The following is a 15,271-nucleotide window of genomic DNA, read 5'->3' on the forward strand; positions in this document are numbered from 1 at the left end:
ATCGCTTCCATTTGATTATAACAATTTGCGTGCTTGTTAATATTTACATACAAATTAAATTAGTAATTATAAAAAAGTAAACCATAATAAACAATTACTACACATGTAATAGAAATATATATGAATTTATTTAAAAGAGAATATGATGTGTATTTGTTACATTTCATTATGTCTTTTAATTCAACAAGCATGATATTTACCTTCTTATAAATTTCTCTCGTTTTTGGTCCTTGGCCATCACAAAACTTTATTAGTAAATAAATTGGTTTCAAGACATTTAATGTGTTCTTTACTTCATCTCAAAAATCTTCACTTGATATGTCTACAACCAAATTACCCATAATCTTCATCTTTTCATCGCTATGTTGTTTCCAATTTTTCCAAGCTTTGAATTTGTTCTAAACATGGCTAAAGCATGTGAATGATAACATACTTGACAGTTTTTCCCTCTATTATATGTGTCTTATAACCAATGAAATACTTTTGCAAAGTCTTTCAAAACAAGATTTAAGGTATGAATAGCACAAGGTGACAAAAAAGATATGCTTGTGCACCTTTCGATTTCATTTCCAACGACTTTACAATTATCAACATTATCAGTCACAATTTGAAGAAAATTACAAACACCCACTTCATCAATAGCTTTTAACAAAAATTCAAAATTTTCTTTTTCCAATTTTTTTTTTCAATTCCTGAAAAGTCCCTTGCATATAAGAACATAGCTCCTTGACTGTTTACAGCAATAACATTTATGAAAAATTGATTCTTGTAATTTGTCCATGCATTAAAAGCAATTGAAACACCTTGACTGTACCAAGTGCCATTTACATGAATTAAATCCTTTTCAATATTCCTTTTACATTCATTTAATTAAAAGAGTAGTCCTTGCCTTTTCACAAGATGGATCCTTGTAACCTTTATGACATCTATCAATTGCAAACATCATTTCATAAAATTGAGGATTTCTTAAAACGTTAAATGTGATACCATAAGCAGAAAAGCCTCTCATAATTTTCATGTCAATCATATTCCTCTCTCCCCCTCGATCATCTGAAAAGATTCATCAATGGACTTTGTAGAGGTCTTACTTGGTTTTATGAGTGTTGAATTAGTTAAGGAAGAGGAAACTGCAACCTTTCAGCATCTTGAACTTTTCTTCTTAATTTTTTATAAGTTATCGATCCTTTAAAAAAATTAAGACAGAATTAATTTGAAAATTTTAAAATATTTTTAAAATAAAAATACAATCTATTCTTTATGATACAACCTCATTCTACTCAGGTGTCTCATAAGAATGATATACACTGGCAGAGCCAGAATTTATTTAAAATGACCAAAATAACACTTAATATATCTATATTTACAAATTTTTTATCCATAAAAGTATATGTGATATATTAAATATCAAAATAAATAACACAAGCTTCAATATTTTAAACCAAGACATTACAAATTCAAAAGCCCAACAAAATATAAACTTTTAAATCTACGAGCCAATTTAATTTTAAATCTACAATGCCATACTAAGAGTATGTTTTTTACAAAGACTTATAACACCCTACAAGTAGTCTGGTACTAGAACTACAATTTTCACTAAGTTAGGGGCCATGCTTCCTCCCCTCCCTCCCTCCCTCCCTCTGTCGCTGGATCCACACTCTCATAGATGGATCCCCACTCCTGTAGGTACTGTTAAAATAAATGTGGATGTTGCCTTTAAAAAGGACATATATAGATGGCATGAATGTATTTTGCAGAAATGCAGCAGGAATTGCTGAATTTTTCCGCATGGCCGGGCCTTTCTCTCCCTAGGCTCCTTTGCTTTACAAAGATAAGTTATTGTTGTTTTGGAAGTAATGAAATTGGCAGGATAGTGATTTAATCGTTTGAATCAGATTTTGAAGTGACCATTAATTGTATTCACTGTACAAAATGGCAGCTCTATGGGTAGCAGATTCTCTTTGTTTTGGTAAAAGATCAGCTAATAATGTTGGCTGGCTAGATTAATAAAGTTGAATCTAATAGATCATTCATGCGTCTTGATTTCTCTGTGAAGCTTGTTATTGCATATGATGATTTTCGTTTAGAAAAAAAAGGGCTACTGTAGAAAATAAAATATTATATTAATTTAAATTGTAAGAGATTAATTAAGTTAGGCCTGACTGATAAATTATTGTATTATTTTAATTTTTACATTAAATATAACTGCTGAAGATTTTAATAATTAAATAAAATTTAATTTAATTTAATAATTAAAAGTATAAGATTTATAATAAAAATTTTAATTTTAAAAATTAAAATATACAACAATTAAAATTATCCCATAATAAAATAATAACTCATAATCATTATTTAGAAAAATAAAAAAAAGGCAAACATAAAGCCAACAACTTAAGGAAAAGGGTGGGGAAGCATTAATTGTATACGTAGTCATCTCCATGGCCCTTTTCCCTTTTTTTTTTTTAATTGAATTAAATTCAAATCCCCCTCTCCCTCTGTACAAAAGAATTCAAAAACCTTAGCATTCAAATTTTCGAATCTCCTTCCCTCTCTGCGTCCCTTTCCTAAACCCTAGCCAATACGGCTTCGCATCGCTCTCCTCTTTCCCAATCAATCTCAACATGACAACTGTCCTCCCGCCGCCGGGCTCTGGCCGTGAGCTCTCCAGCCCACCTTCTGACGGAATATCGAACCTCCGCTTCTCTAATCACAGCGACCACCTTCTTGTCTCCTCCTGGGACAAGGTATAGCTTCTTCCCTCTCAACATTTCCCTAGTGAAATCCCTAGCTCGCTCTAATTTTTCCATCTCGGTGGATGTCTGATTCTTTGCTTTTTGATTTGGTCTGTAGAGTGTGAGATTGTACGATGCGAGCGCTAATGCGTTGCGAGGAGAGTTTATGCACGGGGGGCCAGTGCTTGATTGCTGCTTCCATGATGACTCCTCTGGTTTCAGCGCTGGCGCTGATAATACTGTGAGACGGTCAGTTCATTTTTCGTATATTTTGCCCTAGTTTTCTGTCTGGTTCTAAGAAACTGTAGCAATTATACTTCATTTTCCATTATAATTGCTGTATCTTAGCTTAGTTTGTTTTTCAAGTCTGCAATGTCGTAAAACAGGAGTTTAAGTTCCTGTTTAGCATGGTGGTTTGAGGCCAAAACAACTTCTTAGGAAAAATGAAAAAAAGCCACAGATGCCATTCAAAGAGCAGGTTGAAAAAAAGTTATTTTGATATCTTAATGTTATAATGAATAAAATTTATTAGATTTAATTTTAAATTATTTTTTAATATTTTATAACTAATATGTTTTAAAAAGCGTTTTTATCAAAGATGAGCTCCAACAACAATGCCAAACAAACCTGACACTATGTTTGGATTATGGTTTGTGATGGTTTATGGTTTCTTCATACTGTAATATGTTGATTCTAAGTTACAAGCTCTCTAAATTATATAAAGAGCTAAAGATGGTTTTGAAGCTTTGACTATAACAGTATATGTTTGACCTATTCAGCAAAAATGGGGTAAGAATTTGGAGGAATTGAGATCTGCCACTCAACTGATACTTCTAGATATAGTAATTACTGACTTAGCCTGTAGTGGCTAGTTAATTTGACCATTTTACATTGAGATTTTGTAATGATTAGCTAATCAGAATTTCATTCTGATCAGTTTAAAAGTTTCTAGATCTCTGTGAGACAGTGGGCATAACGATTTTTCCGTTCCTCTCAGTTCCTTTGTCAATTGCATTAATGATTACTTGAGCACGTCTTTTTCTGGTAGTAAATGAGCACTTCTTTTTCTGGTAGTAAACTAACTGTATTTCATTTCACATCGCTAAATCAACTTAGCGTTCCTGGTTTTATTATTCCTATTTTATTTGGAAAGAGTTGCTTACCATTTGCTTCAGAATGGTTTTTTTGTTGGATGGTTCTTAACCTACGTTATCTGTCTGTTCTTTATTTCATTAAAGCTGCTTTTAAAAGTATAGATGATAACAATGGACTCTTTAGCAACTTTCCATGTTTTTACAAAGCCAAAAATATTTTTGGAGAGATTATCTACCAAACTTAAGATTTTGGAATTGATCTTTCAGGCTAGTTTTTAGCTATGGCAAGGAGGACATTTTGGGAAGGCATGATGCACCTGTTCGTTGTATTGAGTATTCTTATGCAGCAGGTGTGTTAAACAATAAACTAGGATTGACTTTTTTTTTTTGTTTATTTTCTTGTAATTGTATATTCTAACTTCTACAAGTTAAAGTCACATCGGTTTTATATTTTGTCCTATGAGCTGAAGTGAGTTAGGCAGTTTAGAAGCTTTTCTTGTCTCAGTATTTTTTTCTCAATGAGCTAAATGCATGGTTATATGGTAATTGTTGATAATGTAGGTGAAAGCTTTTATTAAAAATTGGAAATTACTAATTTTCCTTGTGGTGAGTGTGAGTGAGATGTTGAGCCAAGTGACTAGGAATTGAGTTGAAAAAACTATATTGTTTTTATTAGTTGGCAAATTTACCGAGGCCCTGCAAACCAGGTATATTTGTGATCGGAAGCTGTAGGTTTAGTAATCCATTTAAATGGGGTGCTTAAAAGTCATCTATAGGCTCAAGGGATGACCAGATGTTGTGTATAAAATAACTTATGATTGCTCTCTTCTGTTTATTTAATTTCTATATTAAAGATGTTTTAGTTCCTCTATTTATGCCTGCATATTGTTCATGTACTTTTTTCATCACCACGATGTGGTAATGCTATAAATTATTAGAATGTATAAAAAGAGTATAAGGTGGCAACTTTTTTCACTTCTCTCAATGATTATAGGACAAGTCATCACTGGTAGTTGGGACAAAACACTGAAATGTTGGGATCCCAGAGGTGCAAGTGGACAGGAGCGCACTCTTGTTGGCACATATCCACAACCTGAGCGTGTTTACTCTTTATCTCTTGTTGGAAATCGTTTAGTTGTAGCTACTGCAGGAAGACATGTAAATATTTATGATTTGCGAAATATGTCTCAACCTGACCAACGAAGGGAATCTTCACTGAAATATCAAACTCGATGTGTGCGCTGTTATCCCAATGGTACAGGTATTGACCCTAACTGCTAAAGTGACAGGATATTCTCTTCTACCCCTTTCCAAATAAAGACGATTGTTGTTCTTTCTTACTTGTGCTTTATTTTAGATTTCCAGCCATTTGTTGAAGTAAACCGACTGTTTTGATGCTTATCACCTCACCTGGATTACCCTATGCAGGATATGCTCTTAGTTCAGTTGAAGGGAGGGTTGCAATGGAGTTTTTTGATCTTTCAGAGGCTAGTCAAGCAAAAAAGTATGCATTATTTTTTTCTCTGCACCTTGAAGAAGCACGATATGAAGTTGATCTTGCACTTCTCTTGATTACTTTATAGGCCTATCAACTACTGTTTTTTAATAATAAATGCTACTGTGCTAGATATCTAACTTTGATGTTGCCAGGGGCATTTGATTGATAGATGCATGTTTTTAGTCCTCTTCTATTCATATTTCTACATGTATCAAGTTTTCTTGATACATGCTTTTTTAGCAAGTAATAGTGAATGAATTTTGGCATTTTGTGCGCTATGTGTTCTAGAATGTTAGAATTTTTTGTCATCCTTTTTATTATTGGCTCTTTATGGCAGAAGTCCACACCTGATTTTTGTGTTAGAAAGTCTAATCAATAAATGGCCCTTCCCTATCAGGGTATAATTATGTAAAAAGACAGCATGTGCATTACTGTGGCAGAATATCTTGTCTTTCATTTCACTGTATTGATGGACTTTAGGCTTTTGCAGATATGCATTCAAATGTCATCGAAAATCAGAGGCTGGAAGGGACATTGTCTATCCAGTAAATGCCATCGCATTTCACCCTGTGTAAGTTTCTCAAGATTTGTTATGGAATGAGTTCATGAGCAGTTTGATTGAGAAATGCAGAGGAATCTTTTTTGGTAATCCGATTTTGTGTTTGGCCTAGTCACACAAATTCTAGCATATACAAGATAACATACCTCTTTTTGCATTTATCATAGGCCAGCAAAAGGTTACTGAATTGTATGACCAAATCGACTGGAAACTCTTGCCATTACATGTGTATCTTTCCCCCAACTAACTGAGAAGTACTTGTGTTGAGAAATAAATGAAATTTCTCTCTTGAAAACAAATCGTCCTTTTGCTTGTTCAATTGAAAATTCATGTATATAATGTTTTGAGTGCCCCACCACCGGTTATTTGAAGGCATAAAATCGAAAATTCTTGCAGGTTCTATTTGGATTTTTTGTGCTTAAAATGATGGTGACTATGAAGTTTACATGTTCCATTCAACATTGGTAATAATAGAAACTTGTTTTTGTTCTAGTCTTTTCCTTACTATTCTATGCCTACAAATTCAACCTGCAGTTATGGTACATTTGCAACTGGAGGTTGTGATGGATTTGTTAATGTGTGGGATGGGAACAATAAAAAGAGGCTTTATCAGGTAATGGTTGCCTGACATTTGATATTCTTAATTTACTTCTGGAACGCTTATGGCCCATTCTCATAAGCTCGTACTTTTTCCCAGTACTCGAAGTATCCATCGAGCATTGCAGCACTCTCATTTAGTAGGGATGGTCGTCTGTTGGCTGTGGCATCAAGCTACACATTTGAAGAGGGAGACAAAACGTAAGAATGATTCTGCTCTCTCTCTCTCTCTCTCTCTCTCTTCAGTCCTAATAGCTACTTGTTCATTTTGCAGGCATGAACCAGACGCTATATTTGTGCGCAGTGTAAATGAAATTGAAGTCAAGCCAAAACCAAAAGTGTTACCTAACCCTCCAGCATAGCTGAAATTCCAGAAGACCTGTTCTGTGGTATTCTCAAATATACATGGTCTTTAGTGATTTTCTGTGGGCTTCATTTCTCTTTTATGAAGCTGTCCAAACATTATGTGAAAACTGATTTTGAATTAAGCTAGAATTATTCTCGTTATTTTTCATGTCCTCTCTAGCCCTTTAATATTTGAAGCACTCATTATAGATACATGCTAAAAGCTTGAAATATGTTGGATTCTGTATACTGGATTTCTACATCTTTCTATATATGCAGATGTTTGTTAGCAGAGCACTGGCCAGGCTACTCTCTAATAGTAAAAATATTATTATTATTTTTTTAAATTAACTTTGGGATTCATTTTAGGCTATAAGCCTTGAAACTGCCTAAGCTGTATTAAAGTCGATCAAACTATGTTTTTAGCATTTCTTTTTTATTTTGTTCGCTAGACTAAATTTTGCCAAGTGCCTATAGAGTCAGCCATAGGCTGCTTGTTTGAATTCAATTCTGATTATTTTGATTTTGCTTTGATTTCAATTTGATATTTAACGGTTGATATTATTTTTTTTTTATTTTTTTTAAAAAGCCGGCTTCCCTCTCCCTTCAGCGGGAGTGGCTGGGTTTAACTGCTTATATAATTGTAATCTGAGATCGGTAGCATTTTTACGTTAATCGTTGTGGCAGTGTAGATCCAGCCGCTGACAGGTTTTAGAATTAGATTGAAATTAATTGAAATGATCAAAATTGCTATTAAATAAATAAAAAAAAATCAACCTATTCAATTTTAGGTATTTCCTTTGAATTTTATTAAATTAGAATTAAACTGAAATGAAATATATATATATATATATATATATATATATATATATATATATATATATATAAAGTCTTTAAAAAGATTTTATAGTGTGTCACGTAAACTAATAAGAATACTTGAAAATCTCCACTATGACATCTCTTTTTAATCTATATTTTAAATTTTATATAGAAAAATTAAATTATTATTTGAAATATTAATTTTTATTTAAATATTTTTAAATTTTAACAATTAAAATCTTATTTGAAATACTAAAATCTAAAATTCTTTCTAATGAAATTTTTAAAAATTTTGAAAATTTTCTTAAATTTACAAATTCAGGCGGTAATGATATACTCATCATATTATATATCTAAAATTAATTATTTCTTAATTAAAATTTTAAATACATTCGAAAATTAGAATAAATTATATATACATATATTGACTAAAAATTTAGAAATTTCAAATATATATTTTTAAAATATTTCTTAAATTTAAAATACAAAATTTTAATAATAATATTTCAAAAATCAGCAAGTATCATATGTACTTTTCTGTTTTATTTTATCTTTTAAAAAATAATAATATATATCAAATAATTTCAAAAATAATAAAAAATTATTATTAATTAACTTATTTATTAAATTTGAAATAATATTATAATTAATTAAAATTTTATAACAAAATATAATAATATATACTTATAAATATAGTAAAATATGTATTCAATTATGTTATCAAAATAAAATAATAAATAATTCACTAATTAAAATAAAATAAAAAATAACTGTTAAGGACCAGTCCTGGTCCCCCATAACCTTAAATCAAAACTGCTGATTCATGCCTAGAATTGGCCCCGACCACCCCTATGCCAGTGGCAGTAAAAATGTAATCAGCAACAATATTGACTACCAAATGCAGGATATTAAACCCAAAAAAAAAAAAAACTCTTTATAATTAACAGTATGAGAAGCAAATGCCGTGGGCATATATTAGACCATTCCTACCAAAATATCCAATTCCAACGTAAAATTTTGAATCTGGGCAATGCTGAGAAAAAAAAAAGAAAAAAAAAAAAAGCAAAATTATATTAAAAGCAACCGGAAGATCAAGCATGGAGGTGCTTGCATTACAGGCTTACAGCACTTATCATGAAAGGCCCTTTGTTACACATGTAAATTTTATATAGACCTTTGCCCCAGATACACATTGGCTATCTACATGAAGAAACAAGAACATTGAAGAAGAAGGCCTACCCAGTCATAGTAACTAGCTCCACATTCAACTGCATAAACTTCCTTGATAATTTCCTCCACATTGCCGTATTATACTACTTCCTAATTACCTAAATCCTGAAGGAGCTGCTCTCGGTCCAGCAGCTGCTGCTCTCATGGCTTTTGATTGAGCAAGCAATGCATCATAATCCTGAATATCAAAAACTCATTATTGAAGTGCATACGGTGCATGCAATGCAATAGAAAGCACAAGTGTAATGATAACAGTACCCGCTTCTCAAACGCATCATCGCTTGAGTCGACTATTTTATCTGCCAGGCCATAGTCTATAGCTTCTTGTGCTTTGAAATATTTAGGTCGCTGGATGTCTTTATTAATTTCTTCCTTTGTCTTTCCAGTTCCCTTTGCTAGCAGTTCAATGTAATACTCAGTATTTGCATCAAGTTCCTTGGCCTGATAAAAAAGTTCGCAGAAGTGTTTGTTAAAGAACAATTAACACACGCAAGCGCGTGCACACACACACACACACAGACACAGAGAGACACAGAGAGAGAGAGAGAGAGAGAGAGAGAGCACCTTAATCCACATATCTATCACAGCCCCACTTGATTTGTTAACTTTTGGCAGATACAACTTTGCTGAAATTCAAAATGACATTGTTAGAAGACATGGCGATATGGCACGACGTGTATACAACTCAATTCAACTCAACTAAGCCTTTATCCCAAAAATTTATTGGGGTCGGCTATATGGATTCTCTTTCTCCACTTTAAATGATTTTGGGTTAAATTTTCGGAAATGTGTAATGCTTCTAGGTCATATTGTACTACTCTCCTCCAAGTCAGTTTAGATCTACCCCTTCTTTTCTTTCTAATCTCTATCCCAATATGCTCTACTTGTCTCTAATTGGAGCTTCTGTATGTCTACGCTTCACATGACCAAACCACCTCAATCTCCCTTCTCTCAACTTATCCTCAATTGGCTCCACTCCTACCTTTTCTCTAATGATCTCATTACGGACTTTATCTAGTCTAGTATGGCCACTCATGCACCTTAACATTCTCATCTCCGCACTCTTATCTTAGATACATACGACTCCTTCATTACCCAACACTCACTACCATATCCATTCCGTATGGTAGTAAACCTATTTCCCAAATCTCATTCCATATCCATCACCGTATTGTATGTATAAGCTATCAACAATCTGTATGGGTAATTTTAAACTGCTCTGCTTACCACCATAAGGAAAAGAATATAAGTTCCCAACATACCACAGTTCATGGGTTGCAAGCATAGAGATTCTACCATAAGAAATTTACACTTAGATTTTAGAAATCAGAGGCATCAAACAGGTAGGATATGGATTGAATTGAAATAAGAAAAACAAAGTCATATCTGTCCAATAGCATGTGAAGGAAGTGAATTCAAAGTCAGTCGCAGTCCTTGGTTGGGTTGGTATATACATTTGGGTGCCCACCATTGGCCATATACCAAGGGGAAATCTATAAAAATAAAGGAAAAATCAATTTGAACAAATGGAACTGATTCTTTAATGTTCTGAAAACAATAAAAACAAATTGAGGGGCCATCTCTCAAAGTTCACCAGTTACGCAACATGCAAATCAACATCTCAGAAGATTAATCAATTTTGTGCTCAGCACCAAACACAATAATAATTAAATAAAATTTAAAAAAAAAAATCACAGCATTTGGTAGCAGTTTGGAGAAGGGAGGTGCTAAAAAGAAAGAAATGAACTAAATCATCCATCCTTTTTAGTCCTAAGGAGCTCCAGTGGAGCAGCACCTACTATTTCAGTTGTTCTGCATTATAGGAAGCGAAAACACAGAACTCATAGTTAAATAATATTTAAAAGTTGTATAACCTAATATCAGTCTCTCCAGTTGTTCCTACACATACTTTCCTCAACATTACATTATGAGAGGTCATCTTATCCATAAAATTAGAACTTTCAAAAATAAGGTTTGAAAAATCCAGTAAAAGTTTCTCTGACTACTAATTTTTTAACCAGTAAACAAAGATGAGAAAATCACCTTAGAGCTCCAACAGTTACCAAATTGCAAAATATATCCACCAAAGATGCCATGCTAATATTTTAAACTTTAAAGAAAAGTAAGATCATACTGGATGAGTTTGGCTGTAAAGCACGATAACCCTTGGCACCTAGAGATAGAAGCATTGCTGCTTGACCATATGCCATGCCACAATTCACGGTATAGACAGTTGATTTGCAATACTTCAAACAAATAAAAAAGGACAGCACACAATTAGTTTCAACACATTAAATGAATGATTAAAAAGGGTGATAAATTAATTGAAAAACCATATATATAGCTATCCATACACAAAAAACCATGACTTTAGAACATAATATAAAGAAAAAGGAGCTAGTAGTGACCTTTCAACAAGATTTTAGGCTTAGCACTTACGATAATATATGCCAAGGCCCACTGTTACTAGAGAATAAAGTTCTTGACCTTATAGGTCCAATTTATCTTGATTATTTAATGAAATTCATCAACAGAAAATTAATATCAGATACACATATGATGTTACTTACAGCCATGGCATCAGCAATCGCATATGCCTCCGTTTCAGAACCAACAGTTTCCATCTTCTCATTCTATATTTGCATAAGGAAACCAAATAAACAAAGATAAATATATTTTAGAAAGTGAATAAGATTCAGGAATCTTCAGAATGTTAGTCAGTATATCAGCTAGAGATCAAAACCAATATTTCACTAGAAGGGGGAGAAAAAGAATGTCGCTACCTGTGTCCCAGATGAGTTTATGTAAAGATATATAGGCTTTGAAGAGTCATCATAATCCAAATACATAAACTGAGCAACAAGAAGCTCAGTGACTGCTGGTACAATCTGCAGGAATCAGAGACAATATCAAGATGGTGCAAGTAATGAGAATATTTCAGCCATTAGCAAGAAAAGCAATGAGAAAGTGCAGTAGCTCACTGGCATTCCCAGATAGCATATCCGAGCATCTAAGAGCAAAGAAGGCAAATCAGGAGGAGCACTCCTAGGCCTCCCATATCCTCTGCTTCCTCCACGGTACATGCTTACACTCATGCTGTATTTTGAAGGACCACTATCCATCATGCCTGATACACTGTACATTCCTCCATGATCCAAGTAATTCTTTCGAGAAGAGATGCCTTCCTACAAATAGTTATCAAAAACCAAAAATTTATCAGGATGATTGATTTTCCATAAGAAGATTTAGGTTATAGAAGATATCAACTTCCAAAAAGCACTAGTAATACGCAATTGCTTATTAATAGATCAACGCCAGTCCAAATAAATGATTCCATTGAATAATTAAAAAGGGGGAAAAAAAACACCTCTGTAACACTTTCTGACTGTCGACGGACAGGATTATCTTCAGTCATGAACATGTCCAGTTGTGAAGGAGTAAGGCCATAAAGATGTCGTGGTACATTCTTGTAATTTTCCATCACTGCAGATGTTGTGTATGGAGAAGGAAAGTTAAGAGTTTGAATTATGTCCTCTTGCTTTGGAATGAAAACAAAATTCAGAGCTCTTGGAAAATTCACAAGTCACATTATAATGATAGGGGCTCTCAAAAATTATAATATAAAGGGCAACCAGAAAAAAATATGTATAAAATAAGCCAAGAGAAAACTGCAGCTAATTGCCATCAAGAAGACCCCCTCAAATGAAAAGGGGATTTATGACAAGCAAAATAAGTAGGGGCATAAATGAGCCAAGCCGCTCGTGTGAACCAATAAGTGTGTATTTTCCCAGGAAGTAGACTTGCATGAACCAATAAGTGTGTATTTTTCCTTTTATTCATTCCATCAGGGCAAAGCTATGGCAGGTCAAAATGTATCCATTTACACAAACAGAGACTTCTAAGTAGTGACATGACACTCAAAAGGACTTATTCTGTTAATTATGCTGATGAGGTACTATAATATCTCACTTATTAAGATCTTTTACAACTCAACATTTTCTTTCATGCAGATTCTTCAACCTAAGTCAAGAACATCATTAAGAATTACCTTCATCTTTCTCCATACCAGCCTTGTGCATTTCACCTTGTTCATTAACACTTAAGTCTAATCTAGAAAGCATCAGTCCACGATCTCACCGAACTATTCAACCTAAAGAGACTAACATCTAATTGGTTTTCTCTTCTAACAATAGATTCATACCAGTCTAACATCATCCCGTAGCCAAGAAAAATAAAACTGCCTGCGGCCCACCTGCCCTCGAAAGTCACTTTTGCATGATTTCTCTAAATCAGCACCAAATAGAAATTCACCAAATCCAAAGAGGCACCAATTCATTTATTGCTGTTTGAATCACATGGCAAATTAAAATAGCTCAGGCCAAGAAGCCTATTAATCTTTAGTTCTTTACAATACAGCATTTTATTGCAAGCACCTTCCTCATAATCATCATCTCTTCTCTTCAAAAAATAACCCCCTATAACAATGCAACCTGGTTTGACATGAAACAAGCAAAGCTAGCGTGGCAAATTATTGGAGACAAAAATCACACAACACAAGGACAAGGCACAATTGAACATATTTTCGGTGGCCACTCCATCTGCAATAGAATTTAATTTTGCACATTTTACAGCTTAGTAGTTACTACCTCCGTGTGAAAGGCCATGTGTCCATTAAATATTTGCACATTATTCAGCACTATCATCTTTAAGCTATTAAGCCCAACCAAAGATATTGTGAAGGCACTTTTGGTGGTGCTATTGAAATTAGCACTTGCTTTTCCAAACCTTATGCGACAATCTTTCAAACAGGCTCCCAAAAATTACAGATGCTCATTGTTCGGACTGATTTTGCACCTCAACCCAAAATATCATAGCAGGATTGTATAGGAAATACCAAAAATCTTGCTCTAGTGCCAAAGATGAATTGTGAGTACATTGTCAACAGACCTTTCATGTTATCTTCCTGTTCCACCTATTTGGACGGGAAAAAAAACTACTAACCCCCCAATATACTGTGGCCAAGGCAAATCGAATTTCATGGCCATAGCTGTCGATCATATTATTATAACAAATATAGAAAAAGATGAATTTGTAACTACAGTGTCAACATACCCTATGTGTTATCTTCCCTCCCCAATTATTTGGGGGAAAAAAATCCTGCTAGCCTCCCAAAGTCCCAATATACAGCTGCCAAGTCAAAACGAATTCCATGGCCATGGCTGTCAATCATATTCTTATAATAAACATAGAGAAATGGCCTATCTGCCATTCAAGACCTTCCTGTTACAAATTCCATATTTATGTCACAACCACAGTGCTATCCAACAAATGGGTGACTAAGCACACCTTTGCTTTAATTAATACGAAACCAAGATTAAAACAAATTGGTAAAAAAAAAAAAATCAGACTTCATGGTCTATTGGCAAAGCCTTAATTGCCAAGCTGGGAACAGACCCAGCTAAGTGAAAAAAAAAAAAAAAATCAATGCCCAAAATTCATCTCTTTTCCATTGATAACGAATAATAGCTCAAAACCCACAAACAATCTGTGACCGAGGAAACTAAAATCACGCCCATAACCAAAAATCAACGAAACAAACAATAAAACACTCAAAAACAAAGAAAATGGCGAGAGAGAGAAAGAGACTAACCTCCATCCTTGAGATTTTCTTGTCTGAACTGGTTGGGTATGTGGTCGAAAGACTTCCCTGATGCAGAAGGGGGCTTGTAGCATCTCTGTTGAACCAGTCTCTGTTTTCTTGGATTGGTTAAGAAGACAAGCTTGGTGTTAGAGAGGAAAGAGGATTTTGGGAACCCAGTCGAGGGACTCGCCATTTCAGGAGTTGGAGCAGAGAGCTGAGATAAGAGAGAGGTTGCCATGTTCCTCTATAAACACAAGACTGAAAGTTGCTCTCAATCCGAAGTCTCTTTGCGCATCCGCAGGAGAGGGACGATAGGAAAGCTTGAGGCTTTTGTGAATTGGGAATTTTTCAGGTTTAATTTTGTCTTTTTCCTTTTTTCTATTATTTTTTTTTATTTATTGCATAATATATCAGAGGAATCAAATTTCCCTTTTAATTAATAAAATATGTGTCAAAAAAGACATTATAAACTGGAAATTCGAAGGAATTCTTTTTTCTCAGTTTTATATTTAATTTTTATTATTTTAAATAATTTATATAGTTATAATACTAGGATTAATTATTTTTTTCCATATTAGATGGAAAAAATGATAATATAAATTTATAATTTGGGGTTATGAATTCTCTTTCTCTGCTCTAAATAATTTTGTGTTAAATTCTCGAAAATGTGTAATGCTTTTAGGTCACTTTATAATACTATCCCCAAGTCAGTTTAGGTCTATCTATTCTTTTCTTTTTATTATCTAACCTAATGTGCTC

General features: G+C 33.6%; 2 protein-coding genes across 2 annotated transcripts; one reads left to right on the forward strand and one right to left on the reverse strand.

Annotated features, from left to right (window-relative positions):
* Window positions 1-2,426: 2,426 nt before the first annotated feature.
* LOC110641278 (mitotic checkpoint protein BUB3.1) lies at window positions 2,427-7,114 on the forward strand. Its single transcript, XM_021792944.2, has 9 exons — window positions 2,427-2,741; window positions 2,848-2,978; window positions 4,091-4,173; window positions 4,818-5,084; window positions 5,252-5,327; window positions 5,812-5,892; window positions 6,415-6,493; window positions 6,578-6,678; window positions 6,752-7,114. Exons 1-9 carry the CDS (start codon window positions 2,619-2,621, stop codon window positions 6,837-6,839), a joined length of 1,029 nt encoding a protein of 342 aa, XP_021648636.2. The 5' UTR covers window positions 2,427-2,618; the 3' UTR covers window positions 6,840-7,114.
* Window positions 7,115-8,692: 1,578 nt separating this feature from the next.
* Window positions 8,693-14,878, reverse strand: LOC110641270 (ATP-dependent Clp protease proteolytic subunit-related protein 1, chloroplastic). Its single transcript, XM_021792935.2, has 9 exons — window positions 14,522-14,878; window positions 12,239-12,354; window positions 11,853-12,056; window positions 11,655-11,759; window positions 11,442-11,504; window positions 11,006-11,117; window positions 9,436-9,497; window positions 9,130-9,312; window positions 8,693-9,049 (listed from the first exon to the last, which is right to left on the reverse strand). The coding sequence occupies exons 1-9, from the start codon at window positions 14,748-14,750 to the stop codon at window positions 8,966-8,968; spliced, it is 1,158 nt and encodes a 385-aa protein (XP_021648627.2). The 5' UTR covers window positions 14,751-14,878; the 3' UTR covers window positions 8,693-8,965.
* Between the last annotated feature and the right edge of the window lie 393 nt (window positions 14,879-15,271).

The sequence above is a fragment of the Hevea brasiliensis genome, chromosome 14 (genome assembly GCF_030052815.1).
Source record: "Hevea brasiliensis isolate MT/VB/25A 57/8 chromosome 14, ASM3005281v1, whole genome shotgun sequence".
Lineage (NCBI taxonomy): Eukaryota > Viridiplantae > Streptophyta > Magnoliopsida > Malpighiales > Euphorbiaceae > Hevea > Hevea brasiliensis.

What these genes read in the sequence shown, in the direction of transcription:
- LOC110641278 (XM_021792944.2), top strand. Translation starts at nt 2,619, where the DNA reads ATGACAACTGTCCTCCCGCCGCCGGGCTCTGGCCGTGAGCTCTCCAGC. An exon ending in CTGTTATCCCAATGGTACAG is followed by an intron (nt 5,085 to 5,251) that starts GTATTGACCCTA and finishes TACCCTATGCAG; the next exon opens with GATATGCTCTTAGTTCAGTT. An exon ending in TTTGAAGAGGGAGACAAAAC is followed by an intron (nt 6,679 to 6,751) that starts GTAAGAATGATT and finishes TTCATTTTGCAG; the next exon opens with GCATGAACCAGACGCTATAT.
- LOC110641270 (XM_021792935.2), bottom strand. Translation starts at nt 14,750, where the DNA reads ATGGCAACCTCTCTCTTATCTCAGCTCTCTGCTCCAACTCCTGAAATG. An exon ending in TAAACTCATCTGGGACACAG is followed by an intron (nt 11,505 to 11,654) that starts GTAGCGACATTC and finishes ATGCAAATATAG; the next exon opens with AATGAGAAGATGGAAACTGT. An exon ending in TGATAGATATGTGGATTAAG is followed by an intron (nt 9,313 to 9,435) that starts GTGCTCTCTCTC and finishes CTTTTTTATCAG; the next exon opens with GCCAAGGAACTTGATGCAAA.